The 24,448-nt window shown below is 40.2% G+C and overlaps 1 protein-coding gene across 1 annotated transcript in view; it reads left to right on the top strand.

Moving 5' to 3' along the window:
• The first annotated feature begins 8,175 nt into the window (after nt 1-8,175).
• The window catches only part of THBS4 (thrombospondin 4), a 50,764-nt gene continuing 34,491 nt past the window's right edge, over nt 8,176-24,448 (top strand). The window contains exons 1-6 of the mRNA XM_075182414.1: nt 8,176-8,485; nt 15,062-15,265; nt 18,488-18,735; nt 19,872-19,974; nt 21,314-21,396; nt 24,146-24,197. Of these exons, the coding sequence (XP_075038515.1) occupies nt 8,401-8,485; nt 15,062-15,265; nt 18,488-18,735; nt 19,872-19,974; nt 21,314-21,396; nt 24,146-24,197 (775 nt within the window). The 5' untranslated portion in view covers nt 8,176-8,400. The remainder of the gene's footprint in view (nt 8,486-15,061; nt 15,266-18,487; nt 18,736-19,871; nt 19,975-21,313; nt 21,397-24,145; nt 24,198-24,448) is intronic.

Raw genomic sequence — 24,448 nt, forward strand, 5'->3', positions numbered from 1 at the left:
TAAATATCGATCATGTAACTGCATGCAGAAATCTAAGCGCACCTGCACAAAACAAGGTCTGCAATACCACCAAATAGGATTTTGTGCTGCACCTCTGTCCTTATACATGCTATAAATTACCTCCTGTATATGTACTAAAAAACATATCACTCCCAGTGATATCTCTCAGTTTGATAGAACATGTAGTGGAATCAGTAAAGCTTAGTAATTAAATTTTAGAAAACCCACTGATTTCTATGTTCCCCACATTCTGTAATGGTAAAAGGAGACATGATATATATATTTGGCACAACATATATTATTATACAAAAACATTTCATATTATTATACAGCTTACATTATTATACAAACACACTATGGGCTAGATTTACTAAACGGCGGGTTTGAAGAAGTGGAGATGTTGCCTATAGCAATCATTCAGATTCTAGCTGTCATTTTGTAGAATGCACTAAATAAATGATAGCTAGAATCTGATTGGTTGCTATAGGCAACATCTCCATTTTTTCAAACCCGCCGTTTAGTAAATATATTATTATTATTATTATCATTTATTTGTTAGGCGCCACAAGATTTCCGCAGCGCCGTACACAGTACAAACAGTAGACTATACAGGGTGAAAAAGTACAGAACAAGAAACAAAAATACCAATACTTCAGAAACTCCAGGCAGGCTGCTGCAATAAGCATGGAGCAGAAGAACAGGTGAGGAGACAGGAGGGAAGAGGGCCCTGCTCATTCGAGCTTACATCCTAAGGGAGGGTTGACAGACCAGGCACAAGAGGAGCCGGTTGAGGCAATGGGAGAGAGGGGAGAATGAGCGGAGGAGATAGGGGTTAAGTGGATGGTTGGTATGCTTTGAGTAAGAGGTGAGTTTTGAGTGCACGTTTGAAGGAGCACAGAGTGGGAGAGAGGCGGATGGAGCGAGAGAGGTCATTACAGTGAATGGGGGCTGCACGGGAAAAGTCCTGGATTCTGGAGTGGGAAGAGGTGATCAGAGTGGAGGAGAGGCGACGGTCATTGGCCGAGCGCAGGGAGCGGGCGGGAGTGTGAATGGAGAGGAGGTTGGAGATATAAGGGGCAGTAGAGTGGGAGAGAGCCTTGTAAGTGGTGGTGAGGAGTTTGAAAAGAATTCTGTAGGGGAAGGGGAGACAGTGAAGGGCAAGGCAGAGAGGGGAGGCAGAGGAGGAGCGGCGAGAGGTAGATGAGTCTTGCGGCCGCGTTGAGAATAGAGCGGAGGGGGGAGAGACGAGAGTGGGGGAGGCCGGTGAGGAGGAGGTTGCAGTAATCCAGGCAGGAGATTACAGGGGTATATTTTGTAAATATACCCCTATATATTACAATATAACAAACATACAGTCACATTATACTTTGTAACACAGCATACATTATTTTACAAACATATCATACATTATTATACAACATACATTATTTGGTACAACATACATAATTACATTGAACAGCAGTCCTTCTGTAGAGTAACACTGCATATATAATTACTTGTGCTGTAACATCCTTTGCCTCTTTATTTAGTGCTGGACTGAAAGGTATATTAGGTTAATGCAATGAATGGCTGAAGCCAAAGTAATCAGTCCTACGGAGACCAATAGTTTGGTGTGCAAGTACCTCTAGGCATGTCTGGAAAAGTTTTCATTTCAACCCAGTGCTAAGATCAAAAGACAATAATGTGACATCTGCAGCAAATCATAGCGGTCCCCTGCCATCCTTCACAGGCCAAATAACACGGGCTCTGCGCTGCTTCCTCCCAGTTTGATACAGAATGCTGAGAATTTTTCAATTGTTACATTGGCGTTTTGGGCATTTGTGCTTGTTTAATTTATCATTTAACACTCTGGCCCTTCCTGCCATGCATCATAATACTGGACAAAATTGTGCATATTAAAATTCTTTGGAAAAATTTGGCAGGAATGATGTGCTCACACAAGTGCAGTATACTAGCATGGAAATGTCTTTTTTACAAGTTTTCTGTGTTAGCTGTGCAGCTGGAATCCCTACTTTATATGCTATGACACACTGTTTCTCTAGAACATTTTCCTTAGTGATGCTGTCAGAATTAATCTGGTGTTTGTGGCTCAAAAAGACATACATAGAGATCGATCAATTAATTTCCAATTTTGTAAGAGACCTGCTTATATACTATGGAGGTGATAATGCAGCCTAAGCGTTCACTTTGTACCCTATACGGTAGTGATGCCACTGGTTCCTAATTAATTAATGAGCTGAAAATTGGTTTAGCCCACAAAAATGTCTAAGTGCCAGTTACACTTAAAGTATGAGTCTTTGAGAAAGATGAGTATTTTAAAAAGATTGTGCAAGAGAGATAGTCAGGGCCAGATAACCTGTTATGTGAACTATGCCCCTGCCTAGGATCCACTGCCTAGGTCTAAGTCCTGATTAAGGTTTTCCGGCAGCTCTGGGCTAATACGCTCGTAGCGCCCTGTCGCCTCTGACACCAGGTTAATACACGGTAGGTAAAAACTAACTTGTCCTTTATTTAAAATTTGGCATCCTTCACCCCCCCTACACCAATGTCTATATTCCCGTGCTTTCGAAACTCAGGCTGCAGCCTAGACAGCCTATTGAATAATCAGACCCTGTCTAGATCACCTATTAGGAAATCCACATGATCCTAACTGTTATTTCTTGATATTAGACTGAGGCAATCCCTCAGTCAGAGTGGGTCCGGATTTCGGGATGTATGGGGAAGATGACAAGCCTCAAATGAACCCCACTGCGGATCATCAGTCTATCCCTTCTCTTCCTTCCCTTCCCCTCTATCTATCCTCCACTTCAATCCTATTTCCTCTCATTACGTCCCCAACCATCCCCTCCGCTCTGCACATGTGTTGTTCCAGAACGCATTCAAGAATCAGTAAGTGTTTTGGGGAAGGTGTATTAATGTTATATGCAGGCTGGTTTTGAGGTGTAGTAATGTAATGTGGGGCTGGTATTGTTGTGTGTTATATAGCTCTTTATTAAATGTGGTGTCTGATAGATGTTATCAATGTTATGTCATGGTTTAATATTAAATATGCAAGCTGATGGGGGTTATTAATGTTATTTCTTGTCTTTATTAATTGTAGGGAATGTTAATGTAATGTAGAGTTAGTGGGGATACTAAAATATTGTAGGTGCTATTAATACAATAAGAGATCTCTACTGTGGGGGCTATTTAATGTCACTGCTCATTGAAGAAAATAGGCTTATTTATTTGAATGCTATTTATTTGATACTGGGGCTGATTTGGGGAAGGGGGTAAGCCTATTTATTAATGTAAACACTATTATTTAAAGTTAGTACCGGTTGAGGTGAAGGGTGCTTATTTATTAAACATAAATTATATTCATTTAATGTTGAGGCTTATTGGGGAGAAGGTTGCATAATTATCATTATGGTTGCTATTGATGTAATGTAGGGGCAGGATGGTGAGGAGTGAGGCCTAGAATGTTCACTCGTTGCTCAGCTTTCCATTAGCTGATTTATACCTATCATTTTTTCAAAGAAAGCTCCAACATTCCGAGATCTGGCCAAGCCGCCACAGAGCTTAAGACACTGGAAGCAGATAGTTAAAGCTGCAAGGAAAGGTAGGAGGAAGTAGCACAGTTTGTCAACTGTCTGATTCTCGTCCTGTCAGGACTTTCGTCCCAATTGCACTGTTCTGCTTGTGAAGGGGGAGCCCCATGCACCCAAACCACTAATTCCAATGGCTATATTTTACAGTGCAGTGCATACTGCATAGACCATGCATAGTCATGTGCTGTTCCGCTTAGCGCCTCTGTTATAACATGCTGAGCTCCTACAATCACACTGCTCTGATAGTCTTGTATCACAGACTGAGCGACCTATAGTAAGCTCACCTAAATCGGGACAGTTCGGAGGTATGTAATGTGTAACCCTTTGTCCTAGCTAGAGGTATACAATATCCTTTGTAATAGACGTTACTAAATATGTGAAAATATATACTGCTACCCATACCAAGTAAATATTTAAATGCATTTTCTAACCACTTGTAGAAAAAATTATATTTTGGATCTGATTGGTTGGTATGGGTTACAGCACCTTTTTCTCGTGCCTCACTTTTTATAAATGTTTCCGAATGTCACCAGATCAGATAGGCCTTCTGCAGTACACTGGTGTCCTCATACACCTAAGCAAATTCAGCTCATTTAGACAACTGATAATTAAAACCAATGTCGTACTTTCAGTACCTTTCCTCTTTATCCAATCTAATCTTATACAGCAGAACAATCTTTATTTCTTTAGGTGCCTGACCTGCCTACCCCCTGACACCCTTGGGACAGTCACAAACTTTACCCTATTTGTATACTGTACAGGTACTGCACAGCTAAATAATGATTTCATGTTTACCAAGACACTCCCCTTTTATTTCAATTAGTACCTTAATGACCGTCCAAAATCTTACTGGATGGCAGACAATGCTCCTTTAACGTTTGCACTCTATTTTTATGGTGCTTAAGAGATAAGAATGATAGCCAATCACTGCTTAGTGCTGCCACACACTTGTCATTGGCAGTGTGGATTCCAGAGAGACGCTCAGCCACCATTACGAACAATTCCGGAATGCTCAATAATTTGTGTACAGAAGCAGTGTATACAGGATACATGGGTCTATTGATTCAGTAGGGAAAATGAAAGCTGGTGTTTTCACTTCTTCCTATCTGTGAAAGACTAATGGCGTGCTATCACTGGCATTAGGCAAAGAGATCTCCGGAGTAAGCTTCCCCATGCTAAGCATGTAGAAATCCATTTAACAACTTGGGTCGCTGCGATACATGTAGCGCCACAATCCTCCTTTTATTATCTCCATATATTGAAAATAAAAATGCTTTCATATTTTTTTCTAACTGGGATGCCTGCATAATTATTAATTTAAAAATATATTTTCTATATATTTTTTGGAACTATTATACTATTATTTATTTATTACTATTTATTTACTTTGATCTGAGTTTCCAGTTCTACTGCACATGCTGAATCGGCAAAACCAGGTCACGGCATGAACAGAATCACCAAGACTGGCCAGCGAAGAGGTAAGACTTCCCTTACCTCTCACAGCCAGTATCGCCGGGCGTCTGTGTATCTGTCAGCTGCTCCATTGATATTTTAATAATAAATTGCAGTGATAACTGATTTTCTATTGTTGAGATAAGTGGGTGATAGAAAATCTGTGTTATTGTCTCACATTAATATCTAGAGTCCTGAGTCACCTGGTGATCACATGGTCAATTGGACAGCAAAGTAAAAAACACGTTTAACAGTTAGTCTCAGCTCAAAAGTTTGTATGTCAGCTCCAAGTACAGCAAACAAACAGATGCTGTAAAAAAATGAGAATATATTTGTAGTGTCCCCCAAAGTCTATTCTAATAAGAACAATAAAAAAGTAAATAAACGTATTAAGGGGTTAAATATGAAATATACACATGTTTATTGCCTTTTTGAGTACATACAAAGCTAATTACAACTAATGACCATCCCAAAACCTGCCATTACTCACCCTATACCTGTGCCCATTTGCAACCACTGCTTCCTAAATGACCTGAAATATTCAACAGGTCATGTTTTCAGGATTACATGAAAGATATCCTTACAGTGCATCTATTTTAAGTGCTGAACAAATATCCATTAGCATGCAGTCTATTAACTTCACTTTGTGTAGAAGACATATGTACTTTAATGATAACATAAAAACATATTTGGGCATTAACAGGTAAACAGGGAGATCCTCAGCATAATCTGTTGGGAGTACATGAGGAACAACAGAAACCCTGTGTTGTATTTGTGCTGAAGGAAAAAACAACCACTTACAGCTTATGTCCAATGGGAAACACTCTCTATTGGATTCACACTGATATTATTGTAGTCATACAGTTGTCCCACATGTCTTCCATCCTGATCATGCTGGAGATAGATAAAACACATGACCCTGGGTCCATAGGGCACACAGTGCATGCTCCCCGTATACAGTTTCAGTGGTTCCATTTGGCTTCTCCCTTTGTAGTTTTGCCATATTATACCTAGGATATGATGGTCTAATAACATATGGCGATTTCTCATTATCTACATAAGGTCAGGTATGTCGGGAAGTCAGACGAAATCATCTATATGTAGCAACACTAGAAATGACTAAAACTACTGTGCCCTTAAGATACGATTTATATTGATTACTATCATGTCAAAATGTTAATGTTTGCCACCATCATTTAAAACCCTTACACCAATGTAAGATAGCTAATCATTTTATTCATCCATTTGTTTTTTGTTTTTTCTTTTACCGTTTCCAGGGTTAGTCATCTTTACGACAGAGTTGTACGCAGGCATCAGATGGGGATTGGTGCACACAGGTTAATTTAACTGGCTTCATTTAGGCATATACATTAAATCTGTTGCACTGCACAGCTTGCACCAGTGTTTTGAGCTGCACGTATCTAAAGACCAATGAAAAAAACCCTAGATGGCGCCAATGCAGTAGGACCGCTATGTAATTGATATGGACAGAGGTTAAGCTGCTGCAGATACACAGGTGGCTGCAACCACCCGAAAACACAGATAATGTAGAAAAACAGGAAGCCTAACTGACACAATGGGAAAATGTGGTCTGGGTCACGAATAATCTAACAATATATTTATTCAATAAAACATATAAAAATCCTATATTAGTACAGGCACTACATATAAATATGACTACCCCACAGTTGATCAATCACAGTGCACTGTGATGTAAGGTTATAAATAGAGCTCATGTAATATAAGATAATAGCGCTACTATATCATAATGTATATATGACAGCTGTCTCCATTGTAGCTACATATACAAAAATATATATCAATATGAGCATCTGGAGACAGCTGGTGTACTATCACCAATACTGCACAGGTTACTAACATTCCGGTGGGCCTGCTACTTAGGGGTATTACCTCTTCTCTTTAAACCAGCTACCAGATTGTAAATTATTTTGTATACTAATGAGCAGCCTGTTGTCTGCTTTATATACAAGCCTTAAAACTGGGCTCTACATTGCATAATAGATGGAAACAGATTGAGCTCTGCTTTCCATACTTGTCAATTGATTGAGTTCAATCTGCATTCACATCAGCCCTTGTACATGGAGCCCCGTTTCAGCCTTCAGTTCCACTGTCATAATTATCAAACAGGGCTCCACTGTGCGTGTGTTGGCCAGGAGAGCAGAGGGGGAACCGGAGCGGATAGACATACAACTAAGGGTCACCAGCAGACCCCAGTGCAGCTGCATAGTGACGCTCCTGCCATCAATCCTTATACATGTGCTCCAAACTCTAAACTGTATCCAAAACCATGGTAGCTAAAAGAAAGGGTATGTCTAAAACTGGACTTTAACAAAACTATAAGAAAATACTATGAAAATGTCAATCTTGATGACTGCAAACTGTTGGGAGCACACACCTATGTGTATTACTATGAAAAATTATAAAAGTTTGACCAAAAGCTATACATGGGATCAATTTGTTTAACTTACTAATTTATACATTTTCCAAGAAGATTTGAGGGACTATTTATCAATAGGTCTAATACTCCTGTGATAAGTAGTATAAGTACTCTTTCTTTACTGTGTTTCCCTATATCTATCCGTTAAAGTTTACTGAAGTTAATGCAAAAATCAGATGTGATTTACTAAAGGTTTGCAATTTTTGTTTATTTCCAAAGCTCAAGCAAGTTAGAAGATTTTTTTTTCAATCTAAGTAGTAGATTTATTACATTTACAGCAAACTGTAACTCAGAAGTTTAAACAATGTATACATTTAAATGCAAATGAATGTATAAAGTATTTTCAGCTGTTCCTGTGCTCTGTGGTACACAACTCCTTCACTGTAATACTAGACTGAAAATACTTTGAGAACATAAACAATACAAAATCTTCACGTGTATATGTCTACAGCAGTAATGTTATGGACTTTGAAATATTGCTAGTGCTGACATTGTTAGCATTGGCCTAATGACTGCAAATGTTTTACAGTATGAAACTTAATTCCCTGGCATGATCTCCCTATGCCAGGCTTTGAAGGAGGCAATAAACACCCAGGGATTTAAAAACCCACTTGAGTCTTCCCCAAGATCCCACCTCTTTTTGCCAGTGGGACTGCCAAATAAACACTGCAAGCAGTGAGGGCAGATCTTCAGTGTCCCCAAGAAGACGTCTGCTGGACAGCTGTAGCCATAGCTTCTCCCCATGTCTGTGTATTAGAGCAGATCCAGTCATTCCACTGCACCCATCCACTCTACAGGGCTGCCCACTACTGGGCAGCTGCAGGATCTCTCCATCTGCTGCTCCTCTGAAGGGAGAAGGGAACTGTTTTCCTGGATAGTATCACATAGAACAAATTAAAGATGCCTAAAAGGAAAACCTTGCTGCTCCTGTTACAGGTTCTGCTGGGATTATACTGGGGATGTGAAGCACAGCCAAATTACCAAGGTAACCACTTTACATTTACCAGAAATACTATACATGGTTAATACCGGTATTGTAAATATAATGTTACATCCAGGGGAAGATGATGCGCCTATTATATTATTAAATTCACAAATGATGTAAGTGTGCATTGCATTTTATTTTACTCCTTTGCCACAAGATCACTCTGTTTTTGCTGGGATTGGGTATGTGCTGAATGGTAATATTATGTATCATAATGTTAGTGTATTTTTGTGGGCATAGTAATATAGTAGTGCATTCTTCTCTCGGTTAGTTATTACATAGATACTCTGATAAATAAAACAAAGCAATATAAAAGCAAGCTAATCAAATTCTAGTTATGATAAATCTCTTCCCAGAAAAATTAAAAGCCTATTTATTCAGCCTTAAAGGAAGGTTGGGTTGTCCCAAATTCTCAACAAATGACTATTGGATAACATCAGTTACAGACAAATAATTTCAAATCATAATCAGACTATAACTTGGTGCAACAAACCTTCAAAATATTTTTATATATTGTAGAAGATGTTTTCATTTATCTTCAAAGTCAGGAAAAATTGTGTTTGTGTAGAAAAGAAAAACATTCTGAAAACCCCGCTTGGTTCTGCAATATCTCCAATAAAGTATTTTTCCCTATTTCGAAAGCATGATTTTGATAATGAAATGAGTTGCTCTTTTAGTAGAAATGCATGTTGCAGCTGCCTATGTTACAGTCTTTATCTGTTTATACATTGCACTTTTAAATATAATAGACATTAGACACATAAGAAGTTACAGCAAGACATTTGTTATCATACTTTTCTCTTTTACCTTAGCATATGGAGCACAAAACCATCCACACTGTCAGCCTAAAGCCAAATTCATGGCAGCAGAACTAATGCAATCTGCATAGTACACATTCACGTGTATGATATGTAACCAGTTTTGTTAGATTAATTTTACAGAAATTTGCAATTTATCCTCACATTACACAGTACCTATTATATACATATTAGGCATATATCTGAACATACAACGCATAAATAACTTATATTACAAATGTTTACATTTACTGTATGTCATGCTATAGTGTTTCTTCTATATTCACTTATTTACTTGTTGGAATGGAGTTAGCAATCTTCTGAGGAGATATGAATATTCATGAGTATTAATGAGAGTGTGACAGCTCATGTACTGGCAGGAGCATGCTCAGATTGCTCCGGAGAAACTTCCTGTGACATCATCAAACTACCTCTGCTCAATTCATTAGCTCTAAATGATCCATATCTCCCAACTGTCCCAATTTAAACATGGCAGTTCCGATTTTAAGGGACTGTCCTGCTGTACCAATTATCTTCCAACTATCCTTGAACCAGGACAAAAGTCCTGATATGTCCTGATACGAACTGCATTGAAGGGGTGTTAATCTGAGCAGGGAAGGAGGATGGAGGTGGGCTAGCGTATATAAGAGTGCTGGGCACGTTCCCTGGAGGTACCAGACATGCCCCAAAAGTGACATGACACATTCCCATCTAGATGATCACGTCCCCATCTCTGCTTTGTCCTGAATGATTGACACATTTCAAAGATCTCCCTTCCATTTAGCTGAAATAGCCAACTCAAAAGCAGTATCTGAGCTATTTCATCATTTTTATCCATTAAACACTTTTGTTTCTTGTAAAATACATATCTGGTAGACAAGTGGCTTGAAGTCAGGTGCTTTTGGGTGATGTTACCCATCCATTTCGGTGCCACTGCACTAACTTTTACAGTCTTCAGCAGCAATGTCTGCAAAATGACACTATTGAGATGGGCCTGGCGATGAGACTCAGTGAGTACGGATTTTAAGGAAAGAATTTCCATGGACTTCCAAGAAATTTTGTTTAAATATTTTTTATTAATAGTATTTTATTATTATTATTATTATTATTAATATTTATTTATAAGGCGCCACAAGGCATCCGCAGCGCCGTACAGAGACAAACAAAATCACAATACAATGGGAGACAGCACAGTACAGTAAACACAGCAACTCAGTACGCTCAATGCACAGCTAGAGAGGGCGGGGAAGGGGGAGGAGGGCGCGGAAGACAGGGAGACCCCCAGGGGGGAGGAGGGAGCGAGAGTGGACGTGGGGTGGAGGACCCTCGAGGAGGAGGGCTAAGTAGCTGGAGAGCAGAGTTAGAAGTGGTGGAAACAGGAGGAGAGATGGCCCTGCTCAGAGGAGCGTACAATCTAAGGGGAGGGGTGGACAGACAGAGAGACGCAGGGGAGAGAGTGAGAGTAGGGGGACAGAGGCAGAAGATAAGGTAGGAAGTTAAGTGGGAGACAGAAAGGCTTTAAGAAAAAGGTGGGTTTTTAGGGCCCGTTTGAAGCTGGACAGATTAGGGGAAGTTCTGATGGAGGGAGGGAGCTTGTTTCAGTGGAGGGGGGCAGCGCGGGCGAAGTCTTGGATACGCGCGTGGGAGGAGGTTATAAGGGGGGAAGAGAGGCGACGGTCAGAGGCAGAACGGAGAGGGCGGGATGGAGCATGAATAGAGAGGAGGGTGGAGATGTAGGGCGCAGTGGAGTTGGCGAGGGCCTTGTAGGTGAGTGTGAGGAGCTTAAAGAGGATTCTGAAGGGGAATGGAAGCCAGTGAAGGGCTAGGTAGAGGGGGGAGACAAAAGAGGAGCGGCGAGAGAGGAAAATAAGCCTAGCTGCAGCGTTAAGGACGGATCGAAGGGGATCGAGATGAGAGTGGGGGAGGCCAGTGAGGAGGAGGTTGCAGTAGTCCAGGCGGGAGATGATCAGAGAGTGGATAAGGCATTTGGTGGCATCTTGGGAGAGGAAGGGCCGGATGCGAGCGATGTTGCGCAGCATCATAGTACGATGATACCAAGATAAATATCTAACAAGTTTCATAAAGGACAGTGTTTATCATAACAGGAGAGAGTATTTGATAGGTGAATCACGGTAACTGGGGACCACTTGCAAATTTCAGCCAAGCCGACTGAGAGATGCTATGTTTCCAGTAGAGCGTGTGTGGGGGGGGGGGGGGGGGATTTGGATGGCCCCCCATGCTGGAGTCAAAAGCACTGATCCTGCTCAGAACAGTGTAACAATAAAGTTATGTTCATCAGAAACCAGCAATACTTGTGATGATTTAATTTAATTTGATTTAATTCAGTGCTGGCTAGGCTGCGGGCAGGGGGCATCTGGCCCCCGGGCTGGTCCCATCGTGGTCCTCTTTGGGCTTGTCACTGGGCTACATGCATTTTTTTTTCCCCTTTAAATCATTCCTAATAGGCTGCTGAGCCAAGTCTCGCCCTCCCTGGGCTAAATAAAATTTGCCAGCCAGCCCCCTGGTGCTGATCCATGTATATAAATCTTGTTTCTCAAGGTATGTTTTTTCCCACTTAAAAAGCCTGAATAACAACCTTACATCGCCAAAGCAACATTTCATAACACTTTATAGCAAATTCTGCTTAAAAATGTTCCTCTTTCAGATTTCAACCAGATTTGGCCACCATCATATCACATCATAGGCAGTCGGGTGACCAACCTATGCAACCAAAAACTGATCCAAATGGTTTGGAGTAGAATGGAAGCGTAGACAATACTGCTGGCCAATGATGTGATTTGACACCATGGAAAGAGGCTCCTTATAGCCATGTCAGAACCAGTTGTTAGACCTGATCTGTTGAGTTAATCCACCAGATATGTAGCTTTGTTTTTTGGGAATACATTATAATCACTAATACCTGAGTTGCTAAGGAGAGCAAGGCAAATAAAAGGAGTAAATTTGATTCTGGACAAACCATGTTACAATGCAAGGGGTGCAAATTAGTTTATTACAAGAAAATTCAGGCTTTTTTTGGCATGTAGCACACAAATACTTGATAGCTTTGTTTTAAATGTATAGTTGATCTAGGACATGCCCTACCCCAACTATAAATCTGACACCACGTTTTAAATTTACCTCCCCTCCAATGCAATATGGTTTTGCCAAGGTGCAAAGTTACTCCTTTTTTTTGCTTTGCTCTCCTTAATGACTCAGACCCTAAGTTATCACTGCTTTTACTTTTATTATACACCTTTAAATGCTAAACATAGGCCATATATAAACATAAGCCCCAAGAGGTTTATTTCCTGAGTATCCTTTATCCTAATCATATGTGAATTCAATTGGTTTTACAAATACATCTGTTATAGGTTTGTTCCAGGCATCTTCTCTACTGTGTCAATAAAATCATATTACCACTGAGCATTCACCCACTGGTTTTAGATAGTGTCCACTGTTCAGGGATTTTATATATACTGGGAAATACTTCTCTCCCTGGTCTACATGAACCACTTAGCAGCCGTTCTTATATTTAGATGTTTCCACCGTGACCCCTCTCCCACCACGTCTGCTTTTCTCCTGTAAAATGTAAATTTTACATTACTTTTACGATCCTTTCCTGGTCATTTTTATGCTTAACGGAGAATCCTACTCAAAACTAAAAATGCTGTTTTGGTAGAGTCCACTATGGTAAAATAAAAAATGTATATTTGTACACTCCGATTGTTGGCTCTGCCATGATTCACAAAGCTCATATGGTCCGATGCCATTCTGATCTCTTAGCAATCAGCCTGTTTCACAAATATGTATCACTCTGCTGAATAATATCCATGAATTTTTCATTTGTAACTAAATATGTACGTCATACAGTCTTTCACCACATTGCAGCTGGTTACCATGGTAGGAGGGAGGTGCTTCTCTATCTGAGCCAGCAGTATTTAAATGGCAGACATGCCTTCTTGCTCTACAGAAATGCCCGGTGAGAAGTGGTGGATATATTCTCAGTGGCAGTAATGTCACAACAGCTTCTGTGACCGAATTTTCAGCTTTTTGACATGTATCAGGTCCCGTTACTTCTGTCCTAAAGATGTGTAGTGTGGTGTCACTGACTGTAAAGGTGTGGGGAGTTAATACTCTAGTAATGCCTAAATTAACAATAAGAGAAGCATCAACAAATGCAGTCCTGGGGGTATATTTACTAAACTGCAGCTTTTGAAGATTCTAGTTATCATTTATTTAGTACATTCTACAAAATGACAGGTAGAATCTGATTGGTTGCTATAGGCAACATCTCCACTTTTTCAAACCCGCAGTTTACTGAAACAGACTACAGGGGGTATAGTAAAGAGTGTATATTTTAACACATGGGAGAGATTGAATAAACTTTCTAAACAGGAAAAGTGGAGTTGTTGCCCTTAGCAACCAATCAGATTCTAGCTACCATCTATCTAGTATATGCTACAAAATGATAGCTAGAATCTGATTGGTTGCTATTGGCAACATCTCCATTTCTGCTTTTCAGAAGGTTTAGTAAATCTACCCACTGGTCTCACATTGTGCACAGGGATAGTTCTGTATTTCTTTGTGTTATCACTCAGATTAAAAGAAGGCTTACTGTACAAGTTATACAGCAAGGCCAATGTTTGCTTATGGAACAGAGCCACTTATATATATATAATATACAGAGCAGAGGTGTTGGCTGTTTCTATGTACAGCCAAGAATTATACATCATCAGCATTGGCTGACCCTCTTCTGATTTCCTCCATTATAATGTAAGTTAAAAAAAAGTTCATCTATTTAAGAAATAAAAGAAACTTTTTCCTAGTTTAGCATGTTGCTGTGTGAGACAATTATTTGTTCATGTATCTTATCTCATTATGAATACATTGGCACACGTAAGTGTTGTTTGTGGTTCCTGTGCACAATAGGCTGTTCTGTAAAACCACTGATGACAATAGCAGTCTGTCCTGTTTGTGCCAACATCTGGTTTTGTTCTTCGTGCTCTACAAACGTTCTCTGTGGATGCCATCAGACATACTTTCCATTGCCCAGTCAGTCTTTTAATATGCTTTCCTTGTGTGATGCCACGCAAGACCTCTTCTGTGTAGCACAATGTGCAGACATAGCTCCGCACATGATTTAAGTAGCTGCTACTGATATTAGTCATCCTTTAAAAAAAAAAAAAAAAAAATGATTCCTCAAAAACTAGTTACATTTTTAAGTGTGCTGAATAATTACGCTATCTGTGCGTGGAAAGCGAAACGATGCTATGTTGTCTATGGCACAGGAATTCCTTTCCTGTTATTGGTTAATGTGATTAGCATAGTGATAATACTGTATATCATCCAGACACTTATAGGATGTTGATACCAAATATAAACCTAGTTTCCTGAGGTGGGACAGATGTATTCAGGTTAGGCTGATTTGTGGAAATGAACCCGCTCCTAACATTGCAGAATTACAGCAAAATGCCCAATAAATGATAACCATCTGTTCCTATGTGGTCTTCCTCTTTAGTAAGTTTATTTGGCCTTGGTTTAGTATCTGTCTTCCTTGTGTCTGGGTGATTTAACCTGTAGGGCCTGACTACCCAATAGGCTAACTAGGCTGCAGCCTAGGGCGCCAGGCTTTTGGTGGGGGTTCAAAATTTTTGTCGATGCAAAATTGGGACAGGGAGAGGTAACTGAAATTAATTTTAAAATATAAACTTACATTTTTCTTTAATATTTTTGGGGAATGTCAACTTGGTTTGAGTCTCTTTTCTTGTCTATTTTCCAGCCCTTGATCTCCTGTCGCCTTCAGTCCAGAGACAGGTCACCAGTTACCTTCAGCAAGCGCTCAACAATCCCTCCATGAAGGAAGTGTATGTACTGTCCACATTTAAACTGCAACCCAAATCCACGGCCACTCTCTTTGGCCTTTACTCCACAAAAGACAACAGCAGGTACTTTGAATTCACAGTGATGGGCCGTTTAAACAAAGGTAAGTCTGGAGAAGACACGTTCAACTGTGCTTCCGTAAAGATGGATAAAAAAGTATATTGGTTTGTGAACACAAACATAATGAAAGTATGTGCTGGGCACAATGCTCCATTTCATGGGGATTAGGTTGTACCTATAGCCACAACACACCATGTAAGGCTATAAGGATCAGCAACATTGAAGGCCTGGGAAAGATTTTCACAGGTTTGTTTAGAGGGGCCATGGGTGAATTTTGCATCTGCTCTGGGCTAGCAGAGAGTGAGACTTATTCTTATAATATGCGGCATTTTGCAGCTTTCGGGCGCACCTTGGCAGAGCATTTGTAGGCATACTTTGTCTAATGTAACAAAAGTCATTAAACACACAAAAGTTCCACATAAAGTAGTGGCAGTCCTGGTTCCCTTCACTCTAATGATTAATGTAACACACAAATGAAACTAAAGATTTAGATTTACTAGGCTGAAGGTTTGAAAAAGAGGGGATGTTGCCTATAGCAACCAATCACATTCTAGCTTTCATTTAATTACTACCTTCTAAAAAATGACAGCTAGAATCTGATTGGTTGCTATAGGCAACATCCCCACTTTTTCAAACCTGCAGCTTAGTAAATCTAGCCCTAAGTATTTTAGCATAAAATTGGCTAACTGTAATTTAGTGAATGGGGTGGTTCTATTGTGGTAAACTGTCGATCTTTGATGTGATGTTTACACTTTTGCATTGTGCGCTTCTTCAGATTTGTCCCGAGAGCGGGGAGTGGTAGTAATATTATGTTATAATGCACTTTGCGTACTGTGGGCCTGATGCTGAGTAAAGAGCAAAGCCCAAAAAAAAAAGAAGAAACATATTTGCACCTTGGCAAAACCATGTTGCATTGGTGGGGTAGATAGATACATTTAAATTATGGGAACATATTTAGAATTGGGATAGGGCATGTCATAGATCAACTTTAAATTTCAGTGTGAAAATAAAGCTATCAAATACTTGTGTGTTACATGAAAAAGCAGACAGTATTTTCCTTGCGTGCAAAATAATGGAATTATTTTGCACGCCTTGAATAATAACATGGTTTGTCCAGGAGCAAATTTACTACTTTTCTTTTGCTCCTTATTTAACATCAGGCCCAATCTAAATTAACCAGTGCAAACTATCTAGATTAACTATGCATAGCAAGTATAAATTAGGTTCATTGTGTATGGATTAGTGAATCAGGAAAGATAAGTAATCAAAAGTAACAATGTCACTTGTCTGTTGACTCATTTAAAGGTGCAACCCCAATACATTTTTTTGAAGGAACAAGTTTTAGACTTCTTTAACATGAAGCTGATAGTTATTCCAGGTTCTCCAATAATTCAGCGTTCTCGTTGCAAAATTGATCTGAGAGGCAGATGTATATGGCTGCTACGGCAAAAGAAGTGTCTCGAGAGAGAGAGCTTATCAGTCAGGATGCTCCTCAGTGATCACGTGATGACAGAGGAAGGAGGGCTGTTGGGGTTTTATGCTGTGAATATTCCAAAGCCTCTTTGCTCACTACATCATATGTCATATGTACAGTCATATGTCAAATGACTGTAGCCGTCATGGTATTTGCATGGCACTTAGTAAACTGTAAATCATGAATAGCAACTTGACTCAAAACACTAAGTAAAGATGAACAATTTCATGTATCTTCTTACTGGTAATCAAAGGGATTGGGTACGATTTTCCACACCAAAATGGTGACAGTGTAAATGTCGGCATATTCATTCTGTCCACGTGTTTAAAATGTGACTGTTGACAGTAGTTATATCGACAGTCACAATGCCGACATTAAACAAGCAATACAGGCTGACCCAATGGCTGTACAACCCCTCACAATGAACACTAGTTTCTGACTGCAGGAGCTCTCATTGCATAATGAAAAAACGACAGCCGCTAGATCTGACCCTGAGGCTATACAGCCACTGGACTTGCCTACACAAAATAGTTATAAAAACAAATGCAAACACTAATAAATCTTAAAACGGCCCACCCCCTTCCAAAATACATGGAAACTTGTTCTGGCAGCAGGCTGACCCGATGGCAATACAGCAGCCAGATCTGCCAGCCACTTTGACACAAAGGGTTAAACCTAAAAAATAAGAAGCGTGCCCCCACCTACTCAGATTAATTCTAGTGCTACCAGCCTAGTGGTGTTACTAGTAAAATCGTGGGAACAAAAAGCATGGGGTCCCATGACATCATGACAAACAGCCCCAGGCTGGTCAGTACAGGGCTGGATTCCCTAGGGACATGGGGTCTGCAGAAAAACAAAATTGCACCCCCCTAGGCGTACCCAGCCCTGTGCTGAATGCACTAGGGCTCTTCCCACACTCCTGGGCAGTGGGTGTTGGGTAATAGAATATATTTTGATGTTAAAGACAGCATTATGCATTCAAACACTACAGGTCCCAAAAAGCCCAGGCTACCATTAACAGTTTGGGCATGCAGTTCTATAAGCACCAGCATATCCATGGCTGCCAGGGCATGCTGGCACTTGGGGAACCACAAGTGTCAGCATGCCTTGCCCCCAGGGTCTGTTGTGACCTGTAGTGCCCCATTATAAAATTGAAATAAACCACACACCATTGTTTGACCAATAAATTTATTTAAAATAAATAAAATAAACTCACCAACCACCAGATTCTTTCTTCATCTGTAATAATTCCAATCTTCAAAAAAATACCTAATAAAAGTATTCCTAAGGTCCGTGGTTGCCCATAAAAAAAAAATACTTAATTAATCCTTCTTTTCTTCCAGCTTTAATAACCCAAATAATGCATCGGAACATGCTTGGCCACATAAAAAACCATTACAACAACGAACACTAGTGCCTGACTGCAGGAGCTCCAGTAGCATAATCTGATTGGTTGCTATAGACAACATCTCTACTCTTTCAAACTCGCAGTTTAGTAAATATACCCCTTGGGTATATGTATGTACAGTATATAGTAATATAAAGTAAAGCAGTAACATAAGTGAAGAAATTGTTTTAAAAGGAATTGGTGGCTTTGACTGGGAGAACAAGCTGACTACAAGGGAGGTTGGGGATAAACAGATAAAAAGGACATGTATACAGAATGAAACATGGAGGCATGCAGAATATATGGGCATTAGGACATAGTAGATGCTGTTTATCTATGAGGCGCACCTCACTGTACTTTTCTCTGCTGTTGAACCATTCTGTTCCTTCCTTTTCCTGACCCAGCCTCCCTTCGATACCTGAAGAACGATGGCAAACTGAACTCAGTCATCTTTAACAACATTGAGCTAGCAGACGGGAAGCAGCACTCACTTCTGCTACACCTCAGTGGTATACATCGGGCGTCTAGCACCGCTGAGCTGTACCTGGACTGTATCCAAGTGGATGCTATCAAAGATCTGCCCCCGCCATTGTCAGGAATGATTCTAAACACTGGGTCTGTCCAGCTGAGGACTCTGCAGAAGAAAGCACAGGCATGTACACATATATTGTATATAAGTAAGATGCATCATCCTTCTTACTACTACAATGGATTGTAAATGTGCAAATCTGTACCTGTAGCCTTGTATCATCTGCTCTGTCATAGCTCCTCAGTCGTAGAATGTCCATTTACTTTTTGTGATAATGAATTGCAGATCGTTAGTTTTCAAACCCCTCTAGAGATCTTCATATCATAGCTCTTTTTCAAATAAGACTTCACAGATACCTACTGATATATTGTGCAGAGGATCTCTAGGACCACAGGTAACCATATACATCGCCTTGTTTACTGCTGTCTTATACCTTGATTTTGAATTAATCAACTTGTCTACTGTGTAATATATATTGCTGCCTTTATTTGGAAGGGCTTGAAGTTCTATCAGAACAGGTAGTGGCAGGTTAGGAACTGTTGTAACATCTTCCTGAACACATGACAATATTCATGGCAAACTGACACCTTTTTATAGATAAATAACGATGTAGGTGCAAATAGAATCTTTAGTTAAATGCAATATAGTGCAATGGCAAGTCAAGTAAAATGTGTTAGACGGTGAATTAAATCACAAACATATAAGTGACGTACACCAAAAAGACTCGCTCCATTAATAGTAAGTTTCCTTATGTGTATAAGAAGACAAATACATGTAGCCAGGGGCAGGTTGGACTTTGGGCAGGGGGCATCTGTCCTCCGGGCTGCTCCCATAGTGGGCTACCTTGGGCTGGATCACTGGGCCACCTGCATTTTTTTCCTTTAAAAGGTTCCTAATAGGCAACTCCTAGAAACCTTGCACTCACACATAAAAACATTATAGATAAGTTTAAATGTTACAAAAGAAAAAGAAAACAATAATATTTAGAGTTAATATTTAGTCCACATTATTTCTTACTTGTTTTTGTCCCCTATAAATATACTACTGTCGATAAATCTAAATGAATAACGGTAACCAGTGCTTAATTTATAGATAAAAGTCAAATTAAAAATCTGACTTATGCTGGGAGAACCTTAAAAATTAAAGACTACAGGCCAAAAGAAGTGCTGCAACTCCGTTACTCTGCATTCCAGCACAAACTAAGCCCTGGAGATCATCATGTGATGCTGAATGTTGATGAAACTTCTACTTTGTTGCAGGATTCTATGGATGAGCTGAAGCTGGTGCTGGGTGGCTCTGTGACTCAAGTAGCATCAATACAAGACTGCTTCATGCAGCAGAGTGAACCTAACCAATATGCAGGTGGATATCTGCTTGTTTAAGTGTTCAAACTATTTTTCTACAGTATCTTATGAAGTTTAGTTCACACACATTACTATGAAACAGTTGCCGGACACCTCCCAGTTGCTCTTAGGGCAGTAATAAGAGTAGGTGTTGTTGCAACACAGTTGTGTGTAACAGATCCACAGGTGGTATAATTATAATGTGTCAGTCAGTAATGATTACACCTGTGCTCCAGCAAGGAGAAATGGAAAACATGGACTGTTAGGGGTCCCTGAGGACTAAATTTGGGAAACACTGCACTATATAATCACAGTGGAAGTTTCCAAAAAACTATTACACCATAATACTTTATTCTAGACCCCCTCGTGGTGCCAGACAAAATATGAGTTACAAATAATTAAGAAGTAGGTGAATACATTTTGCCATACATTTTTTGTAAAGATGTCTAATTAATGCAGAGTTTCAACATTTGGAGTTTGGATTTTGAGAGTGGTCGGTGTCCTGGACACGGTTACTGGTTTACAGAAGAAATATACACATTGCACATCCAGGGTGTTATTAATTAAGTTAAGGAATTAAGCAACAGACCTGAAGTTAGAGACCCTAAGACACACCTGTAGCAGCTCTCTTTATATATGCTATGCTTACTGCACTGCTCTAATAGTAGGAGGAAGCACTACTGCTATACACCAATTGTCCAAAAATGTTAGGGAAGGACACACACACGAGCCGTGGAGAGTAACTCTAAGTGTGGCACCCAATTTTTCTTTACCCATTCAATGTAAAAAAAAATACAAATGCTAATCCTAGTAAATAGATTTTACAGGTTTAGCTAAAGTCTATCAGTCCTCCTCCTAACTCCCTTGTCCGGGCTCTCTCCCCCAGTTAGTACCACTCTATTTGTGTCTCCCCTTTTCCTTTAGGATGTAAGCTCTCAGGAGCAGGGCCCTCTTTCCTTGTATGCTCCTTCTACTCTTCCATCACCCCTGTACCTTTTGGCCTGCTTCCCTAGCCCTGTTTCCTTAAGCTTTGGCCTACTTCTAGCTGATTTCTGCCATCCCTTACACTCATTGTCCCAGAAATAATTTGTTTTGCATTACCATGTTACCTGTGTGTGTAAATATTTTTGTTCTTCATTATTTGTTCTTTCTGTATCATGTTATGTCATGGGTCACTGTTTTCTGTATATGTTATGTACGGCGCTGCGGACCCTTTGCGGCACCTTATAAATTAAAGATAATATAATAAATATTTTTTTTAGGTACAGGTATTGCTGGTAAGGTAAACCACACATTCATGACGTGATATGTATATGTGTTAAATAACACATATAGCTAATAAAAGTGTTTATATGCAGGTGATGTCAGCAGACAGCTCTTAGGTCAAATCTCACAGCTGAACCAATTACTTGGAGAACTCAGAGATGTTATGCGGCAACAGGTAACTCCGATATATCACCCTGCTCTTATTTACGTTTACAAATCTGTCCGTTATGTGTTTGTTGACATTAGAAATATATGAATGTTTCATGGGTTTATGATCACATATTGATGACATATTAGCTGAAGGGTGTTGTGACACAAACACATGTTGTGTGATTTCTCTGTCCTCATACACTTGCCTACTTTAACACAACTAAGGAATTGGTAGAACTATATAATATTTTCCCCAGGTTATTGTCACATAATATAAATTCCATGGATTGGTTTGGCATGAAAAGGAACTCCTTTACATTCTGAGGGCTCTTCTGAAAGCTGGATAGATATCCTTGGAGAGAGTGGTGGAAGAGATGAGTGGGATCTTCACTTCATTTACAGAACAGTTACTGTTCTGAGGCTGACAATAGCCTGCTGCTGTGTGATCCTAACCCCCAAACTGGTGTCCCTACACATGCAGGCTTAGTAACTGTGGGTATGTGCAGAAGGTGCACAGGGGGCGTGGCCACATGCTCTCTCAGACGCCATCTTAGAACCTGGACGTTACATCCGGGCCCCGTACAAGGCGGAGATTGATATTCATGTATCAGAAGTAAGAGGATCTGCACAATTGGAAGAACAAAGAAAAAGAAATGACACTATATGCCGTTTATTATCTGAACTTTTGTAAATGTATACCCCTAAGGGGGATTACCTTTGGATTTCTCAATTTGGATAAGGTGGTGTTGCATGTTAAACCCACAAGGAAAATAGAGTATATATACTTTCTAACAGGATTACACTATTTTATGTTTATATTTTATATACATTCCTATGAGGATATACAGGATACTCTGGGATACAAGTCTGCTGATCTGAACTTCGTTATACACTGAACATATTCAAGTACATATGAATAAGATTCTCAAACAACATAAAGGATCAACTATGTGAATTTTGTTTTATGAACATTTTTTGAACAGTTACTAGCGCCATTCCTGTATCTATTTATTTGTCTTCCTTGTAAAGTGCAGCAGTATATATTTACTAGTGCTGAAATAATTGGAGTCACGCCATTTAATTTGAATGAAATAAATGAGGTAGTTTATTTACAGTCATATATTTACATCTTCCAACATTACTCTCCAGTACATATTACATGTGGTAGTATAATCACTTGAGATGACACTATTGCATTGTGGGATTGTCACCCTTTCATCTCTGCCTCTACACAGCTGCGACCTCTCCAGTGTACTCACAGGCCTCCAGGTAGTGGCTTGACCTCACTCCACACTTGGACACATTGGTGCAATGCATAGGTGCCCAGGGATATAATGGGGCCCACTGCATGGCAGATGTTAAGAGTCAGGTCCTCAGTTCTCTCCTCCCCGCCTCCCTGCACCAGGGGCCATAGCTCTCTCGTTCTGTCTCAGCACTTGGTGTACTAGTAAGTGCATTCTAGAATCTCATGGGTGCCTCTCAGAGCAAGCACTCACACTCACATCACTTGACTCACATGCAGGACGGGTTAGCAGCATTCTGCCCTGATTGTACACTTGGTCTTAACACTTCTGGCTCTCAACAGCCTCAAATGTCTCTCTCTACATTCCTGAGCCTCCCTCTCCGAACTCAAACATACTAGAGCATCAACAGCATTGACCCAAGCAACAATCACCGGACTTGGCCAAATACAGCAAGTGGATTGACACTGCATCACCCAAACAAGCAAGAGTCAAAGTGGTAGACTCAAAGAGAAGAGTTGATCAGAATCCTGAACTAATAAACTAACTCCCCCATGGGACAAACGTGGTAACTCTAGGGTCCCGTGAATGCTCTTTCCACACCTCACAAGGGGTATGACATTCACTCATGCCTCAGGGGAAGTTACACTAATGGACAAAGGGTGTTTTTAATATAATGCTATGGTCTTCTGCCTTGGAAATAAGGACAGGCTTTTCTGTGTGATAGCACTTTGTGAAGTAAGAACGAGTTCTGTGTGCACAAGAGAATGCAAAGCAAATGTTTTGTAAGCTAGCCGTGCTCTGTGGATATAGAAAGTTTCTAAAGGTGTAACACAGTGTTTCCCAAACTCAGTCCTCAGGTACCCCTAACAGTGCTTGTTTTCCATATCTTCTTGCTGGAGCACAGGTGTAATCATTACTGACTGACACATTATAACAGATGCACAGGTGGTATGATGATCAGGGGCGCACGCAGGATTGTCAGGGGGGGGTTTCGGCAGCACTGTCCTATACAGCAGCCGCGGCGCTGCCAAAGAAGCGTCCGCGGCGGTGCTGCATACAATACAGCACCTCCGGACGCTTCTTTGACAGCGCCGCGGCTGCTGTATAGGACAGTGCCGCTATGGTGGGCGCTGAGTTAACGCAGGGGGGGGGATTTCTGGAGACTCAGAAACCCCCACTGCGTGCGCCACTGTTGATAATGTGTCAGTCAGTAATTAATACCTCTGTGCTCCAGCAAAGAGATATGGAAAACATGTAGTGTTACGGGTCCATGAGGACCTAGTTTGGGAAAACTGGTGTAACAGAAAATCAAGCTGTATACTTCAAATACCTTGTCATACCCATCTACTTTCTACAACACATTGTATAATTCTACTTTTTACGGATATACTGTAGTTTTACAGGAGTCTTCAGACCTAGCGTGAATAAATAGTACTGTATTCCACAGGGTTCATTACACATTATGTTATGTGTTTTTGTGCACACCATAGGTAAAGATTAACCTTTTATTTTTTTCTCTCTCTTTGAAAGGTGAAAGAGACCATGTTTTTGAGGAACACTGTTTCAGAGTGCCAGGCCTGTGGTTAGTACATAGTAAATCATCATCTTGTACAATAATCATACCTTCACCTCAGTTAGTAATCATATTGTTATCTCATAAACCCCAACATATTAAGCATGTATCTCGTATATGCTACCCACAGCCCTCACCTTATATGTTAACCATACCCCATGCCTTATATAATAATCATAGCTTTCATCTCATATACTAATTACACTCTTTATATTAATCATATGCCTCCTCATATACTAGCCATATCCCTCATTATGTAT

Source organism: Mixophyes fleayi, chromosome 1, assembly GCF_038048845.1.
Source record: "Mixophyes fleayi isolate aMixFle1 chromosome 1, aMixFle1.hap1, whole genome shotgun sequence".
NCBI classification, from domain to species: Eukaryota; Metazoa; Chordata; class Amphibia; order Anura; family Limnodynastidae; genus Mixophyes; species Mixophyes fleayi.